This window comes from Mytilus trossulus, chromosome 3, assembly GCF_036588685.1.
Source record: "Mytilus trossulus isolate FHL-02 chromosome 3, PNRI_Mtr1.1.1.hap1, whole genome shotgun sequence".
NCBI lineage: Eukaryota > Metazoa > Mollusca > Bivalvia > Mytilida > Mytilidae > Mytilus > Mytilus trossulus.
In genome coordinates, this window is record NC_086375.1 from 76,542,819 (window position 1) to 76,562,367 (window position 19,549).

The following is a 19,549-nucleotide window of genomic DNA, read 5'->3' on the forward strand; positions in this document are numbered from 1 at the left end:
ATACATATTTTGTTTTATAAGGATTAAATTTATAACACAGTTGTTGACTGATGTACCCCTATATTTGACGTTTTTATCTATTATGTCTGGTCCCCTGATAGACAGTCAATGGACCCCCTCTTACGAAAGAGCTTTTAATTTTGCCATTTAATAAAGGACTATTTTTTTTACGTTTTTCATATCACATGGAGAGGGAGCAGAAATTTGAGAAAAATATTATGTCATCCAGGAAAAGAAGAAAAGTTTAATAAAAAAATCCCATCTCATGTAAAATTAATGATAACGTGATAATACAAACAATGAGCAATCCTGTTTGAATGGTTTTAAACTGGTAATTTTAGGGCCTTATATTGCTTGTTGTTCGGTGTGAGCTAAGGCTCCATGTAGGAGGCCGTATTTTGACCTATAGTGGTTAACTTTTTTTACAAATTGTGTCTTGGATGGGAAGTTGCCGTATATACCATATACATTTATAAGATAGGCAAACAATTTAAAACTTTACGCTCAAATAGCTCTGCCGACCATGATGTAAAAGTGTACTTTCATTTCAGAATGTAAACAGAAAACTGCAATTTCAGTATGCATGTTGCAAATTACTCTTCACACGGGGTATAGTGCAAAATGAAACCAAATTCGTTAAAAAGCCAATCGAGGTTCACCCAGTTGCTAGATCAGTTGGAATTTGTTTCTTTGGACACAAACCTGTAATGCGTATCATTCATACCATGTCTTCCTTACATCCACATGTCTTTTATTCATATGTAATGATATCACTTACAACAAAGTAAGAAGAATCAGACTCCTTAGCAACTAAGTGAGAGTCAATAAACAACTATTACTGAGTCTAACATTCCTTCATTCTCTTATTTATCTATTGATCTACTTGTCTATCTGTCTAAACTTCCCTTATAGTACTATCACCCCAAATTGCTTGATTGATGGGGTTTACAAGTTGTGTCTGCAAAAATGTCTTGATCGCGACGACAGCGCTGTTTAAAATAGAACTATTCATAGTCCGACTTAAGACGGATCAAAAAATTGTTATTTAAAACAATATTATACTATTCAGATAGATAATAAATCCAGTTAGCCGGTTTCTTAATCCGTTGTTATTCATTTTATGTTTAAATATACTGCTGAATGATTAACAACTCGAAGAAATATTATTAGGGAAAATTGAATTATTCTCGGTTTGATAGAAGATATATTCTAAAAATGATGTGTTAATTATACTTGTTTCATGATATACAATACACTTCATATTCAACACATAATGAACAGATTTGATGTTAACGATTCTGAAATGATTGTTTGGTTGTTATTTCATAGTTTTAACTCGTTGATAATGAAGTAGTTGCTATAAACACTCAAGATTTGGTTTGAAAGCCAAAAATATATTAAGTTTACAATTCACGTTTGTTCATTCTCATCTAATGAAATGTATGCTTTACCTGTGCAGAATCGCTGTATTAATCAAAACTACAACTGGCCTTTTATTGGTTTACAACTTGCTTATGTTAAATATCAAAACATTTCATTTGATTTTATTAATATGATCACAGATTGATGATGAATACAGTAATAACATTAAAAATTAACAAACACAGTTCAGGAATGTTGTGTACATTTACACAATTTACATTATGGAACATATATCATAATAATTCAAGATTTTATACAACAAAAACATAACTGATAAGGAAACCCATGTTTTACATCTGAATGCAACCAAAAAAATCTAATGAAACGGATTAGATCAGATATTTTAAATAGTTTTATATTTTAATTTTTCACAATATATGTAACCAATTTAACAAAATTTATTTACATAATTGTGTTCTCAAAGGTAAAAAGAGATCATGTACAATGTGTCAACATGAACGCACGTCTGGCGAACAAAATTCTGATCCTAGTGTTCATGATAAGTTTATTCATATCAGGATAAAATTGGTGTGTATTTTCCTCAGAATATTTTGAATTTGATTTTATCATTTTTTCTCATAATAATATTTAAAAGGATATGAAATTCTTTTTATTATTACACTGATATATCAATGCAGTTCTTACAAACACATCCACAGTAATTAAAGTTAAGTGCGTAAGTTTTACAAGGTTGTTACGGTTAATATGCGTACGGTCTAATTAGAAAGGGGCCTCAAGTCGACATTTGTTAAGGCAAAACAATAATAAAAAGAAATATATTTGTCTTTCAAATGCAGAAAACTGTCAACAAATGATCGTTTGTATTGTTTATTTGCATGTACTTAGCCTAGTGTGTGTTGTTACCTACACTGAACAACTGATACATAATGTGAATGTTTATTACATGCAGCTAAATACTAGGAAAGGTTTATAATGTGGAACCATTTTTTAATTCCTTATTATAAATCAAACAGAGGTAGGCTTGTTTGTAAAAATATTACTGAAACAGGTTTTTAATTCAAATTTATATTGGCACTTCTGATAAAACTGCGTTACCAAGTTCTTTTGGAAATTTCCGGATATTGCAGTTGTTGATGAATATTTGTTTTGTTATAATGCCAGCGTTGCGCAACCAAATTCTTTTTAACTTTTGCAGAAAGGAATCATTTCTTTGTTAATATTTTTTAGGCAAAAAACTGGAAATCAATTTTCTTTTGTTTTCCAAAAAAATCAGATCAATAGACAAATGATTGGATCAACTATTTGCATTGTCATGCCAGTTTGATTACACGTGCATGCTTATGTTTTACATGGTCTAACACATTGCACTCATTTCAGAAGTAGCTATAAAATATATTATGAATGCAATTAAAAGACGATTCGAAAATATTTGTATCAAATGTTGATAAAAAAAAACTTTAACTTTTATTGAAATCTTAATTCCTTTCAATAAGAAACCAAATACTGTATAATATTTGACATTTAAATAAAACATTGATGTTAGCCAATGAATAAATCGAAATTTAAACAGATCAGAATTAAATTAATGGAAGAAGGGGATTTACACATAATCTTGTTTGGTATCTAAAATTTCTCACTAAATATATCCTTTGAATAAATACGAAATGTAAACAGTTAAAATGAGAAAATGGAAGTAATGGATTTGTTCAAACAAAGTTCATGTATATGTTTATTTACTAAAAATGTACGTATACTAAGCATAATGTAAAAAGTATATGTGTGATTTTAGAGCTTACTCAATCAGGTTCAGTACGAAAACACCTTTGTGAGAACTGAAATAAAAGATTATCTTCTTCGTAAAGTAGATAAACACGCGCAGATTATTGTAGTAAAATCCTTACGATTATAGTTTCTTATTTTAAGCACATTGCTGTCATTCTTCAAAGCAGAACAATACTTGTTTTGCCAACAACACCTTTCTGTGTAACTAACACCACTGGTGAAGTATTGAAATTCTTTTGTCTTAAAGTGATTCCAATTTCTGCAAAATGAAATATGTTTTACAATGCTTAGACAAAGGTTTGGCTAATGAATGACCATCGGTTTATCGATGAACTTCATTTCAGTGTGATGTTGCAATGAATAGTTTGATGCAACACAATATGTATATAAAGAGTGTTTAAAAATGACAAGATATTCTGAAGCACTTAAAAATAACTGTTGTGTATATTATGTGCCTTGCTAAATAATCAAATGTATTTTATTAACATGACTTATATTACAAATGCTATCGTTTTTTATTCAGTCTGGGTCATCATAGTTAACCACTGCTAAGTATGACTGTTTACTTTTTGTCAACAGACGTCTATTCTGTAAGCACATATCAAGCTTTACCTAAGAGTGAAGTGGAATATAATATATCATTGCATCCAGTTTTGCTTGAATGTGACATGTTTAAAATGCATTAATGTGATGACTGCATATGTATGACCCGTGGACACTGAACAAGGTCAAATCTATCACAGTTTGCATATCAACTTGTTTCCTAAAGTTTACCTCCTTCACGTCATACCGGATGATTTGTTGTTACGATGACAGATAGAGTTGCTATAACAATTATCAAAATGGTCATTACTATATTAAGTTGACTTCCTGAAAAGAAAAGAAAAATATACATAAATTCAGAAATTATTGCGATTTTGTCCTTTTAGACTAAAATGCGATTTAAAGGTTTGCAATATGGAGACAAATACTGTTTTATTCATATGAAGAAAAAAACATGCGATATAACCTGTCGTGTTTTTTGCAATAGTAAAAACATCGCAAATATTTTTGAATTTACAGTAATATTAAGAACAACAGAAGAAATGAAAACTGGAAGACCTATCCATCAAAGATCGCACCACCAAAAGAATGGCTAACGTAGATACAGGTATCTTGTCTTAGGGAGGGATTAATCCTACTTTGCAAAGGATCACTCTGATTCAAACAAAAAAATTCTCTGAAACTGATATTATCAAGATGCTTGATTTGTTGATTGACAACATATTTGTTACGTTCGGCATTCTAATGGGAACAAATTGTGCCCCTCTACTTGCTGATTTGTTTCTTTATCATTATGAGGCTGACTTCATGCGTGAACATTTTAGGAAGACAGGTAAAAAGTTAGCAATATCCTTTAACTCTACTTTCCGCTATATAGGTGATGTTCTTTCACTAAATAATTCAACATTTGGTGAGTATGTGGAACGCATCTATCCCATCGAACTAAAGATAAAGGATACTACAGATACAGTTAAGTAGGCTTCATATCTTGACTTACATCTAAAAATTGACGATGAGGGTCGGTTGAAAACAAAACTTTACGTCAAAAGAGATGATTTCAGCTTTCCAATTGGGAACTGTCCATTTCTACATTCAATATTCTAGCAGCACCTGTGTACGGGGTATATATCTCCCAATTGATACGATATTCTCGTGCTTGCATTTCCTATCATGATTTTCTTGATACAGGGTTGCTGCTCACAAGGAAGCTATTAAACCAAGAGTTCCAAATGGTGAAGTTGAAATCATCCCTTCGTAAATTTTACGAACGCCATCACGAGTTGATTGACCGTTATGGATAAATAAACTCATCATATATACTAGGAGTAAATTCATATACTGTAAACCAACTTATTTTCGCGGATACTCTATTTCGCGTTTTACCTTGTCTTTACTACTTCGCGGCTATTCAATTTCGCGATTATCTGATTAATTGATGAAGTTTATTAAGGAAAGATCAAAGATTATCATATTCGCGACGATTTATATTCGCGTTATTTTTCTACTCGCAAAAGTCGCGAAAATAAATCGCTCGCGAAAATAAGTTGGTTTACAGTATACGCCAGACGCGCGTTTCGTCTACAAAAGACTCCTCAGTGACGCTCGAATCGAAAAAAAGTTGAGGAAAGCCAAATAAAGTACGAAGTTGAAGAGCATTGAGATCCAAAATTCCTAAAAGTGTTGACAAATACAGCTAAGGTAATCTATGCCTGAGGTAGAAAAGCCTTAGTATTTCAAAATATTCAAAATTTTATAAACAGTTGATTTGTAAATATAACAATATCAATGATAATTCATGTCAGCACAAACAGTGCTGGCTACTGGGCTTGTGATATCCTCGGGGAAATAAATCTCCACCAGCAGTGGCATCGACCCAGTGGTTGTAAATAAACTCATCATAGATACCAGGACTAAATTTATATATACGCCAGACGCGCGTTTTGACTACAAAAGAATCCTCAGTGACGCTCGAATCGAAAAAAAGTTGAGGGAAGTCAAATAAAGTACGAAGTTGAAGAGCATTGAGATCCAAAATTCCTAAAAGTGTTGCCAAATACAGCTAAGGTAATATATGCCTGAGGTAGAACAGCCTTAGTATTTCAAAAAATCTAAATTTTATAAACAGTTGATTTATAAATATAACAATATCAATGATAATTCATGTCAGCACAAAAAGTGCTGACTACTAGGCTTGTCAATGTGATAACCGTTTCACAAATGATATCGAATATGTCGTAACTACAATCCCCTTCCCTTTCATGAATGTGATCTACCGAATTAGACTATTTACCGGATTTGTTATCACATAAGCAACACGACGGGTGCCACATGTGGAGCAGGATCTGCTTACCCCGCCGAATCACCTGAGACCACCCCTAGTTTTTGATGGGGTTCGTGTTGTTTATTCTTTAGTTTTCTATGTTGTGTCATGTGTACTATTGTTTGTCTTTTTGTCTTTTTCATTTTTAGTCATGACGTTGTCAGTTTGTTTAAGATTTATGAGTTTTACTGTCCCTTTGGTATCCTTCGTCCCTCTTTTTTAATTGCCATGCTCTTGATGAAAATGTAATATGATAGTACAGCTAACAATCTAGCATTTGAATACCCTTTTAAAAGGAAACTTTGAATATTCATCAAATTAATACATGTAAGCGATACATAACTAATCTAACATCCCTTGGCGCTTATAATAAAAATGCCTGTTATGAATATCCATTGCTGCGTAAAACATGACAAATTGTCAATATTGTATCAAAATTGTCTTGAAGGAAATGCAGAATGCCGAGGAATAGTTTGATTGTGTTTTGTTTCATTTTGTTTCATTAATTTCAACGAATGTCCACATATCCCCCTTTTATTAAGTAAATCCTAATCTTACCGCTACTATTTAAACTGTTAAACTTTCGACATTCGTCTGGCAATTCGTCACTCCCATCGTGGCATTGCAGTTTGTTATCACAATGAAACACTTCCGATATACATTGTCTCTGACTTTTACAGATAAAGGTTGTATCATTGCATACTGACATGTCAAAGTTATCTGGAAGGACTAAAATTATAAATTCATATTAAAACTATTAGTTTTCGATTTTGCATTAATGAGTGAATAAATTTCTGATATACTACAATTCTAAATAGATCTACATGAACAAATTTAACCTTTAAGTAATTTTCAGATTTAGTTGTTAACTAATCAATTCAACTTTATTGGTAACATGATTACTTGATAGATGTTTGAACAATGATAAGACAGCTCTATATGATAAATAAAATGATCATGATGAATTCATGGATTCTTGTTTACTCATTGTGCCCTAGATCAATCAATTGAATATTTAAAACAAAGAAGCGAAATATACCAAAGGAATCTTCAAAACTCATAAGTCGAAAACAACTGACAATGCTAAGTTAAAAATAAAATTAAAAAAAACACCGCGGGTAATCCCAGTTGCTCTGCAAGGATACTCATATCCTTCTCCACGTATGCCAGATGTCGTGTTGCGCATGTTAAACTATTAAGATATTACTAAAACGTACCTGGACAAACAATGACATTGCACTGATTTTCCTCGCGTGGATATCCATCGCATTTTCTACCGTTTGATGACGGCTCAGGTGCTAAACATAATCGAGTACGTGTGCTAGTTCCACCACCACACATTCTAGTACAGTCACTCCACGCAGTCCACATTGTCCAACCGCCATCAACTGAAATCGTATAAAACAAGACTTCAAATATTTAAAAGAAAAAATGAAACCGTAAATTATATTGACCGGAATCCCAGGTTAATATAACTGGTATGGTGGTGAAACTTTTTTTTTTATAAAACCCCATGTCATAGGTAAAATATTCAACAAACCATTTCTTAGTTACGTAGACGCAATTTCATAAATGAGGGAAAATCCAAATAAGAAAAGGGACATTTTTCAAAAAATCTTAAAACTACAAAATGCATATCTTAAAATGTGTATAACACTGATAATTTTGCACAAATGATGGCAATATTAGTTAGATTTCATGACCTGTTATACATTGAAATTATCGTCTTGATTTTCAGTGAAGTCTGAGCTTTTTATTGTGTTGAAGACATAGGTGTTGAAGAGGGCACACAAGTATTGTTCTTAATGATTAGAAATGACAATAAAACTTTGTAAATTTCGTGCACACGGCGTAATTTAACATAACATACCAGGACAAGCAATTTTTGTCCAGCATTCTACAATCATACTGTATGTGTAGTTTGAAACTTGTCCATTTTTATAAATCCAGTTTTTATTCCGATGTATCGAACCGTATCCACACGAAACAGAACACTGTGACCAATCTCCCCAATTTCCCCATTCACCGTAGTCCTCAGCAATGGTTGCAGATATCACTGAAATAAATATAGAACAAAATATGACACTCAAATCGTGCTTTTCAACTGAAAGGAGTATTTATTAGAAAAACGACAAAGCTAACAAAATCATCATATAAGATGTTGAATACATTAGATAATAACATAATCAGAATCAGAAAAAATAAATGAAGCCATGATTGAAGATTTTTGAAAACAATTGTTTTTTTATTTATAACTGAACAGTGTACTTGGTGAAGGTTAATCCAAAAGCGGAGCGACTGGATAGAAGCACCCATTTACGACAGGAAAACTGAAAATCCTAGTGTCTCAGTAAAGCACCTGCCACGATTGGGATTTAAACCCACAACCATAGTGTTGACAGACTAATTTCTTAGAACACTTGGCCACCGACTCCCCTCTATCTCATTGACGTTGATCGCATATCTCTATTTACACGCGTCATAAATTACCATTGTGGTGGAAATGAACTGGTGGATTGTCCATGTATGTACGTTCGTTTGTATTACATTTCCCTTGGTTAACTAATATTCATTTGTTTAAATAGCATAATGTATCGATAATTGATTACGGATAATATAGAAAATGAACAAGAAAGCAAGAGGGCCGCCCTAACATTTCAACTACAGTGTATATGCTAACCTTGCATTTATGCATTGCAATGATTCAAGCCAAAAAGAATATTTTGAATGTTTCTTTTTTAAAAATATGGAACAAGCAATTTCAACCATGTTAATGTTTACTACTTTTTTTTCTGTTCTGGTAATTTTTGGTGTATACAGTTTAATTTCTGCTATAGTTTCAGCAAAACACTACATAATTGGATAACAATTTCCTATCAAGGACAAAGGACTCGATTTAGGAATTTGGCTATGTTGACTAATTTGAAGATATTGTCCTGTTAAATAATATGTTGTTCACAGTTTTTCACTGTCTATAATAGTTCCACAAAATAAGCCACAAAATTGTGTAAAATTTGTTTTTAGAGGGAAATGACTTCTATGAGGAGGCGAATGACAATTTCGACCTGGCTGACTTACTTGTATACATCTTTGCCTGTGTTAATCAGTTTTGCCTTTTATAGTTTCTCTTTATCTAAATATCATAGGTCATTTGAGGTATACAAGCCATAATAACGAAATCAGTAAAATAAACAATTAAGGGCCAATACTTACCGGTAATATCTCGAATTGTCTAATAGTTTGGTCATATGGACGATAGGTAGGTATTGACATATATGAATGTTTTTGTACGAGGACTTAATAATCATCTCAATATATCAGGACTTAATGATAATTGACAATAGCTGTATGTGTTTTACCACGATGTTCTACTTTTAGCCCATAGGTGGTCATGTTGGTAAGCAGGGGGACCAAGAAACACTTATTCCAAAGATGATTGTGGCAGAGTTTGGTTACTTTTGTAGTTTCAGGGGAGAATAATTGTGTAACAGTAAACGAACAAGGACAGACACTGTACGTTTAGCGATGAGAAAATCTCATGTGGCCCATTGGACCATACGGGTTAGATATACAAATAAAAAATCAAAATCCAATATGCGTTCTTGTGATCTTTGAAATATTTGTTCAAGAGTTTTAATCTCTTTGAAAGTTCTCTGGAATTTTTCCATGAATTGAACTTGATAACTACACATATCATTATACAAGTTTCATACTTAGCGTAAAGTGAATTGAAGTTGAAAAGAATTGTGTGGTTTGTGGATTGATTGAGTGTAATCTTCTTAATAAATGACGGTATCAAAATAGCATGCATATTCAAGACAACGACACATTATATCTCCCAATATCCAACTGATGAAATGATCGAGGGATTATTGAGAAGTTATTGGCGATGTTTGAAATTTTGCCTTTTAACAGGATAATAAAGTAAAAATCCCTCAACAGAACATTAATATGTATTCCTACATCCTACTACGCAGAACAGACGCCACCATTAGCATAAGTCTAACCGTTGTGCACTCATATAACTATATCCCAGTTACTTTTCGGTATCAAATTAGTTTCCTTTTCTATTTATAACATTTTCAAATGCGTCTATTACTACGTAAAATACGGCTTTGGAAACTGTCATACAACAGAGGACTCGAAGCTATTAATGAACATGAGTATTAGCAAACTAATAGGGTTGACTCGGGTATGAACATATGGTTATCGCTACTTGGCTTTCTGCAGTTCGAGTAGTAAAACTCTTGTTTATGTGTAGTGTAAAACTAAGAAATTGTCATTATGAAGTCGTTTTAAATATGCATTACTATTTTACCACTGAACATTAAACAAGCTATAATTTTGTATCTGCGTAAAATTAGGAAAATATTGTTAGAAAAAAACATTATGAATGAACACAATAAGTCTTTTAAACCTCTCTATCATTCTTCACTAGTACAGTGTTTCATCGATATTTCCAGTTAACCTGCCTCACCATCAAATATTTTAAAAACAGTGTAGTGTTATAGGTAACAATTTTAATGAGTTCCTGGTAAAACTAGCCTGTACTAAGATCTTAAACATAAGTATAATGTCAGTATCAGATATTTAAATTTAACATAAAAACAATTGTTTCTAATCGTAATATTCAATGGATACATCTTTATCATTTCTAAAATTGGACTTACCATTTATCGAGAAAACTAACAGGAAGAGTACTAAATCAATTTGCATCACTTACTAAGCACCTGAAATAAACAACACACATTATTTATAAGGAAATGTACACTATAATTTCGGTAAATTGTTTAAATACTGAATATTTACCTGAGGAAAAATAGAATACAAAATTTTAAATAGATTTTCACATTATGTATATTTATTTTTTTCAATATATTAAGCTACAGGTAATAATGAAGCCGTTGTTATATCAATTTGTTTACCAAATGGGATATTATATATTTGAAAATACAACACCAAATCATTTAAAAGCAAGTCGTATTTGCTATATTGTTTGGTCTATGTAATATATACAAATATATAATGGACAATATACGAGTGATCGACGGAAATATTTTACTCAAAAGTAATATTGATTTAAATCAGTTATTTGTTCAACATTCAAAAATCATAAGATTAATTCAATTTCTTTCACAAATAACATTACTTATTGAATACATAAATAGTCATTCCATTAAGCGATCTTAAATTCTGAGGGTAAAAAATGTCAAATTTTCTGTTTACTGAAAACCGTGGAAATACAATATTACCGAGAACTTTACTAATATATCTACAGAAGATTTAACCAGATCACTATGAGTATTGTGATGATATTCGTTCAGACCCTTCGCGTATAATTTATGTAAAGGGCAATTTTACAGTTCTGGACTGCAGGAACATTTTGTTGGTAAGGCTATGTACGTTTCAAATGAAATACAATACATTGGCTGCAAGAGAGCATAACAAAATGTCTTTGATTTTCAAGATTTTTACACCGAAAACCTTCAACATTGTGTCCCATAGTTGAAGAATAATGAATTGAAATGATTTCACGAATAATATGCTGTGTTGTGATATGACAGGATACCCTTTTTCTTAGGTACATATTTGTTTGTTTTTATAGTGATTAGGATTATAACACAATGTTGACTGCTTTACTTTTATTTTTGGACATTTTTACGTATTATGTCTGTTCATTTTTGACATTTTTACGTATTATGTCTGTTCATTTTTGACATTTTTACGTATAATGTCTGTTCATTTTTGACATTTTTTGCGTATTAGGTCTGTTTGTTTTGTTTACACATCGTTATCAATATAATGGAATTGCACGCGACTGTTATATAAGTGTGAGTTTGATCTAGCTACTAAACAAAGATTAATCCATCATTTTCTATATAAGAAAATGCCTGTACAAAGTCAGGCATATTTTTTTGTTATGTTACTTGATGTCGATATTAGTGCTCACAAATACCCTCTGATGTAACCATCTTCAGGAAGGTACTGTTTTTTCTCTAAAAATGTTTCGAGACAAATATATTTCACTAAAAACGGCTTGTAATTGACACATTTCTTTTAAAGTGTATGTATATCCTGTAAAAGTAACAATTTCTAGAGCACTTTAAACATGAAAAATTAAAGCAGAATTATGGAAATATAAAAATATAGGAATATATGATGCATTTTATGAGAAAATCATATTTTAATTCCATTTTATAAACTTATTTTAAGATTTAAAGGTTGGTTAGAAATGTATATAATTGTTCGTAATGAAAAGACTAATTTTGCTTAAACATATGAATCTCTTGAATTCGACATCACCTTCAGATATCCGGTATACTGTAGACAAATGACACAACATTTTCATGGAAAAAAAATCACACAACGGGATGTTTGAAGTGGAAAGTAAAATAATGGATACATTTGAAACACTTTACTTAAAATCTATTTCATTATAATCTTCACTGAATGTATCAAAAGTTCAATTTTGTGCAAACATCTGCATAGACATTTGTGTTTAGTGTTAAATGTAGGAAAAAGCGATTGCGTTTACTGGGTATTTCTCAGGTATTAATCAATATCATAAACAAATTATAAATTTATAAAATAACATGTCTTTCATGAAAATAACTTGCATTTGACTTAAATATAAGACTTTTGCTGAACGCTTGTAGTTACTGATAAATAAATTCATCATAGATACCTGGTTTAAAATTTTGTTTTAGTTTCATCTACAAACGACTCATGTATGAAGCCCAAATCAAAACAATTTGAATCAAGCTCAAAAGTTTTAGCCTGATGATATGAAATAAATCAGTCCTACACGCGTTCGTTCAAATTTCTGAAGTTAAAATTTCTGTAACTTTGTCAACAAGAAGTACTGTAACATAATCATTCCGATGAATTCAGTTTTGTTTTGTAATTGTTTCCCATTTTTGTATCACTGAGGATTGTTTTCTATTGCAAGATTTTAAAAAGTGGAAAAGTTTTTATCGAGAACTGTTATAAAAGTAATGCTTTCAAGCCTTGAAACCAATCCCTTAGACATAATTGCTAAATGGAAATGTGTAACTCTTTTTTATTTAAATGTAATGGTATAACTCAATCAGACAGTCTTAGCCCTTAAGTATGAACTATGCACGTAACATGGTTATTACAGTTGAACTCACAAGAGGTAATATCATTAGGTTCTACTTTGAATAATAGTAATTACATGTTGTTTTCTACACAAACTTTTCCATTATATATAAAGACAAATTTCCATCATTATTCATGAAGAAACTTTGTTTTATTATAAATGATATAATTAAAGAAGTTTACAGATTTGTGCTTAAACACGACGTTTCGTATAAAGACTAAAACACCTAACTGTGGTCGATGCTAGGATAACATAAGGATAAAAATGGGGAATATGCCATAGAGACAGCAACCCGACCAAAGGGAAGATAACAGCATATAACAATTTATGAGCATATATTGTTTTTGGTGTGGAGTTATCAACAATCAACACAAACGTCAGGTTGTTTTAACAGCTATACCTATTTGGAGGATGATTGACTAAGTTGTTGATAAACTTCTATAAGATAGTTGTTTTAATGAACTTATCTGAAAACCTATCTATACATATATGTATACGAAGATAGTATATGAGAATTTAGCCAATTGCAGTAAATGAGTGAACCTGATTTATACTCAATTTTAATGGTTAAACTATTTATTAAAATGATGACAATTATATCATTTTATCTTATGGTTTAAATTCCATAACAACCAAACATGTATTGAATGATTTTGAGTGGTTCAAAAACTGAGTAACATTGCTAATAAGAATGATAACTCATATATAATTTAGTTTGTGAACTGTATCGCTTTGCAAGAAAAAACTGGTGTGCTACATATACAGTGACACCATTTTTTTTTTATTTCTTTCTGAAGTATTATATGTAAGAGCTATTCTATAATATCTTAACAAGTGATCTTTCTTTTCACATTGAACAAAGTAGTTTGAAAACAAGGCAGGCAACAATATTTACTTTAATATTTTTGCAAACACAACAATATGAAATTTTTTTTTTGTCTAGAATAAAAAATGTAATTTCTATACAGTGAAAACTTAAGTGGAATGAGTAATTGCATCGCAAAACTAGAAACAGAGTAGAACAACATTAAATTAGTACTACTTAGCAATCTAAATCCTTAAGGCAGGGGCATTTCCACCGAATTTATATCACTTACAAATGCCAAAATTAAAAAAATATTTTTAAATACCTACATCAAACTTAAAGAAGAAAAAAAATCACACCATCGAGTAATTATGACTTGGTAGCAAATTCTAAAACATACCATTTATGTTGTTTGAATCTAAAAAAAAAACAATGGTAAAGAACAGACCGTTCGAGACTCGCATATTGTGAACTTTTATAAAAGTTGAAAAAAAGTCTTAAATGTGAGAACAGAGGAAATTGGTCCCACTTTGAGCACGAATATCTCAAAATGTATTTGCAAATTGTCAGTCAGCAATCACTACTCCTACATGTATATTGATACTTACTTCGATGCTATAAATCAATTACCATCTCAAGATATCGGAAATTGAAAAAGGTAAAGCTGCTTTCACGTCATATTTCTTTTCGTGTAATGATTGAAAAATAAAAACATACGATGAAAGCAAGAATACGCGAAGAACCATCATGCATCCGTTTTAATTATAAAGGTTTTGTCAAAGAAACAGGATACAGATTAATATAAACAATTGTTGCTTGTTTTTGGATCCTTATTGTGAATGAGTTTATAATTTATACTTGTATTTATTATAATAAAAAAATATTGTTTACACAAAGGAAACTTATCTATATAGGAAAATAAAAAAGCTTTCCCGTCACAATAATTAATTATTACTTAGCAAAAGTGGTTTAAACCAAAACGACTTTGTGTGCAATACTGACGATATAGTTGGGCACCAAAACAAAAGTAAATATGCAAAGTTGTTAAGTATTTTGATATTCATCGCCAAATTACAATTCAAGCAATACTCTTCTAAAATTGTGTTAAAGGGGTTTATTGCATGTTACTTGGAACTTTCTATATTTGAACTTGTATATGATATTCTCAATATTATAGCATTTAGAAGTTTTTCCCTCACTTTTGCTTTGTTCAATACATTAATTTGTATCTTCTGAATCGAGTTATGAGTAGAAAATTGGAGTACTACTGTTGTCCTTAGTTTTAATGAAGATACAATTATAAATCTGCGTTACCATAACACATCTACGTCTTTTGATTAAAAACACATAAGATATAATATAACAAAGTTAAATGAAGACAATTCGGACTAACTTTGATAAGTATATTAACACCAATCCCATTTCCAAGTTAAGATAGTTTATCGCATAGCAATAGACATTTTCTCTCTCCAGTAATGGTAACAAAGTGTAAATTAAGACACAGTGACAGTCAAATCTATAAATGTATCTGATCAGTATCTATAGATGGAAAGTACATACAAATATGGCGCCAGTTTCGTAAAAGAAATTGCAATAAACAACAGCTTACTAGGTTTGTAGCTAACGTATTCGTGACAAGCATTGATATATGAATGAAACGGTCAAGTGATTTAAAAACACGCACTAGTTTCTTATGTAAAATGTCTGCTGTAATCAAGTATGTGATATTTCTTCATAAGCTATTAGAAACAATATCCAAAAGACAATACAGCTGAGCAATATAGACGTCATTGTCACATAACAAAATAGTTTTAAAAAGCTGTACGTCGTTTAGCTGAAATAGATAGCTCTGATTTGCTAATCGGGTTTCCTTATATGTATTCACTCAATACATTTATCATTTACTATAAATTGAAAGATGTAAATGGAGAGAACAATAAAGATATCAACATGCGTCATTGTGGGAACAGTTTCAATAAAAAATACAAAATAAATCGATTTTATCTTTATAGAAAAAATAAACTTTATACATACTAGTAATTTTCCCTCTGAGATATTTGAGAAAATTGCAATAGGAAGAACCAATATGTTGACTCAGCTATTTAATAAATGAGCTAGGAACTTCTAAAATATTACATATTTCCGTACCAATCATAGTGCAGGTTGGTCTAAAGTTTCAGAAGAAGTAAAAGACGTGTGTTTTACTGTTTTGAATTACAACTACATATGCGACTATTTTCACAATGTTTGCCATTAGATTTGTTAAACCTGACAACTTTTTCAAAAGTCTACATATAAAAGTGCAGTTATGTTTCAGAAACATTTTAACGATTTTACAAGTAATAAAATAATGTTGTAGATGAGCTTCATACAAATATTTCAAAATATTGCTGTTAGCTCAGCAGCTAAAAAACGAAAATGTGATTCCAACATGAATTCAATGGATTGATTTTCATCCAATCAGAACACTGTTGGATTATTATAGAAATAGTTGCATACTTTATTCCTTCAGTGTTTGATTTTCAATAACAGCATAGTTTCAGAGAAAATTATTTAAAAGAAACAAAATATACCAACGAGACAATTAAAAACTAAGTTAGAAAAAAATCAGACAATACGTAACCAAAACAGAAAATCGACGAAAAGCAACACAACAATATACCAGAAAATGTAAGCCTAAGGTACAAGGAACCTTCAAATACCGTAAAAGACTTCAGGTGCTACAGAAATCGATGCCATGCATGTTAGCCACCTGATTGACAAGATGACCCTTGTTTGATAAAGTGTCTTCTAAATACGAAAAATGAAACCTAAGAATTTATGATTTAAAACAAAACTTATTTGATAAATGACGAATATGAATTAAATGCTTGATCTGGCAGTCACATTTATCATCTAATAAAAACCAAAGGAGTATCATTCCAGGCAAGTTTGAACAAATTTAACAAAATTTGGTCAATAAGTGTAAGGGACAAGAAGATGAAGTGGTGATTTTTCTATTCGATTTAAATGGAATCCAAATAGCACCAATACCTCCATGTTGGGAGTACTATCAGTCAGTGCAGAGAATAATTGTAGAATATTAGTAAATCATTAATCCATCAATTTGCCACAGCACTTGTGCCTGGAAAACCATTCATCTAGAATGTCCTAAACCAAAAGTTTAGACAGCAAACATGCAGATTACGATTGGCAAAGACCAACAGAAAACAAGAAAGGGATTTAGAGAGAAAATCCTCTATATAATCTTAATTGGTATAATGCGTTATTATTACAGAATGATATGAACATACAAAGTAAAAAGTTAGAAGTATTCCCGTGTATGGAAAGTAGAAAGAATCAATATTTAATCTTGTTAAACACGATAAGCACTGTGAGATTTGACAGTGGCATTATATTCTTATCTAGACCTGCCTTCATATTCCTGACAAGAATTAATTTCTTGGAATTCATTAACGTCAATAAAAGTAGTCTTTCTTCTGTTGTTACGTAATGGCTTACAGGGAAAGTGTCAAGATTCACAACTGGTACAATTTTAATTAATTCATTAAAAGTTATGAGGCGTTATTTGAGGTAGGCTTGTCAGAAAGAACGTAATTTCCCAAGGGTAACTTTTACATCACATTTGATCCGAGGTTTTAAAAATGACTGGTGTTATAGAAAGTAAGAATTAAGTTCAAATCATAATAAAATAGCCAGGACAAAATTCCATACTGACAATTTAATAATTAATCAAAAATCTAATACTTAGTAACACATTTTGTAGGAATACATTTTGCTATATGGTAAAAAGTAAAGTTACAAAAATACTGAAATCCGAGGAAAATTCAAAATGGAAAGTCCCAAACCAAATGGAAAAATCAAATGCTCACATCAAAAAACACATCAAACGAGTTGATAACAACTATCATATGCTTTACTAGGTACAAGCATTTTCTTATGTAGCAAATGGTTGATTAAACCTGATTTTAAAGCTAGCTAAATCTATTACTTGAATGACAGTTGCATCTAATTCTATTTTATTGACAACGTGTGAACAACACAAACAGAGCTAAGAAGTTAAAGAGGACATGTAAATATAAAAGATTAACGAGCCGACGACGAACTACGGCGACCAACACCAAGTAATGAACAGATGAGTCAGAGACTGTGTTCCTTGCTGAGTTGAACATTTAATCAAATAAGATATACTGCAATGTTTCCTGATAATATGATATAAACAAAACTAGTGTCCATAAAATATGTCAAGTTTATAATAGACCCGACACAAACAAAAATGTGAACTTATTCAGCAGAAACTATACATTACTTGAAAATCTATTCCATTATGATTTTGACAAATATAACAGTTGGCTATACGTATAGTCACAAATTTTTTTTTTTATTGAGGTCAAATTAAAATTTTGTCTTTTTGGCAGTTCATAATTTTCACTATAACAGAAAATTATGAATTGCCTTAGACAACATTTTAATATAACACATGTATGAGTGGGACTAATCGTTATTGGTATTGAGTTCAGTGTTGCAAGTTCTAAATAGTGAAAAAGTCATATGCTATATCATTATCAACAGCATATACTATAGGTTGAGCTAGAAGGTATATGTAAAAATTCAAGATTAGCAAGTTGATAATCCAAATAAATTAAAATGATTTTCCTTCAGTGTAGATGTTACGACACACTACTAAAAATACACAGGAAATTTAACCAGAAAAACGATGTTTTTATTAGAAAATGTTATTACAGTACGACAACTGTTACTAATTGTTAATAATATATAACAAAAATTCTTACCTGGCTAGGTCCTACAGACATAATTTGTCACGATCTTAGAGTTTAATGACAAACACTTAATTACATGCTACTAAATGATTCGATCAAATATTGGTACAAATATAAATTTAGTATGTCTGAATAGTTCAATGTTTCACAAACATTATTTAAACCATTATACACACGCATGACACTTAGTACCAGTAATTAAATACCTCCCATTGTACTTATAAGATTGATTAAAATTATAACTTTATCTGTATCAAATATTACATTCGATTCATATAGATTATATAGCCCGTAATTTATACAAATCAGAGGTTAAATCTAAATTTACAAATATACTGATTTTATCGGCTTTGATAACCAGCTAATATTCAATTGTTTTAATCTCCATTGACGAGACGACAGTGAAGCAATTTAATCGTGTAGCGACCGCCCTTAACATAGTACATTAAGAAGTTGGCCTCATCTAGTCTTTTAATAAAATTAGATTACTTTATATATCAGGCTGTTCTAGATGGAACACTTTGACAACTTTTCTTGACACAAGTGTCAAATGTCCCTTGTTTTACTGCCAACTAGATTGCTTATGTATTTGTTATGCTTTTACTTTTCTACACTGGTTAGAGGTATAGGGGGAGGGTTGAGATCTCACAAACATGTTTAACCCCGCCGCATTTTTGCGCCTGTCCCAAGTCAGGAGCCTCTGGCCTTTGTTAGTCTTGTATTATTTAAATTTTAGTTTCTTGTGTACAATTTGGAAATTAGTATGGCGTTCATTATCACTGAACTAGTATATATTTGTTTAGGGGCCAGCTGAA

General features: G+C 31.0%; 1 protein-coding gene across 2 annotated transcripts in view; it reads right to left on the reverse strand.

Annotated features, from left to right (window-relative positions):
• Window positions 1-1,529: 1,529 nt before the first annotated feature.
• The window catches only part of LOC134712463 (thrombospondin-1-like), a 32,032-nt gene continuing 14,012 nt past the window's right edge, over window positions 1,530-19,549 (reverse strand). Inside the window, exons 1-6 of one of the 2 annotated variants that reach the window (XM_063574021.1) lie at window positions 18,747-18,895; window positions 10,699-10,758; window positions 7,899-8,084; window positions 7,246-7,416; window positions 6,587-6,757; window positions 1,530-4,035 (exon numbers count right to left, since the gene is read on the reverse strand). In XM_063574021.1, the coding sequence (XP_063430091.1) occupies window positions 3,950-4,035; window positions 6,587-6,757; window positions 7,246-7,416; window positions 7,899-8,084; window positions 10,699-10,744 (660 nt within the window). In that variant the 5' untranslated portion in view covers window positions 10,745-10,758; window positions 18,747-18,895 and the 3' untranslated portion in view covers window positions 1,530-3,949. Of the gene's footprint in view, window positions 4,036-6,586; window positions 6,758-7,245; window positions 7,417-7,898; window positions 8,085-10,698; window positions 10,759-18,746; window positions 18,896-19,549 lie in introns of those variants that run through there. The other variant, XM_063574020.1, reaches the window with a different exon arrangement.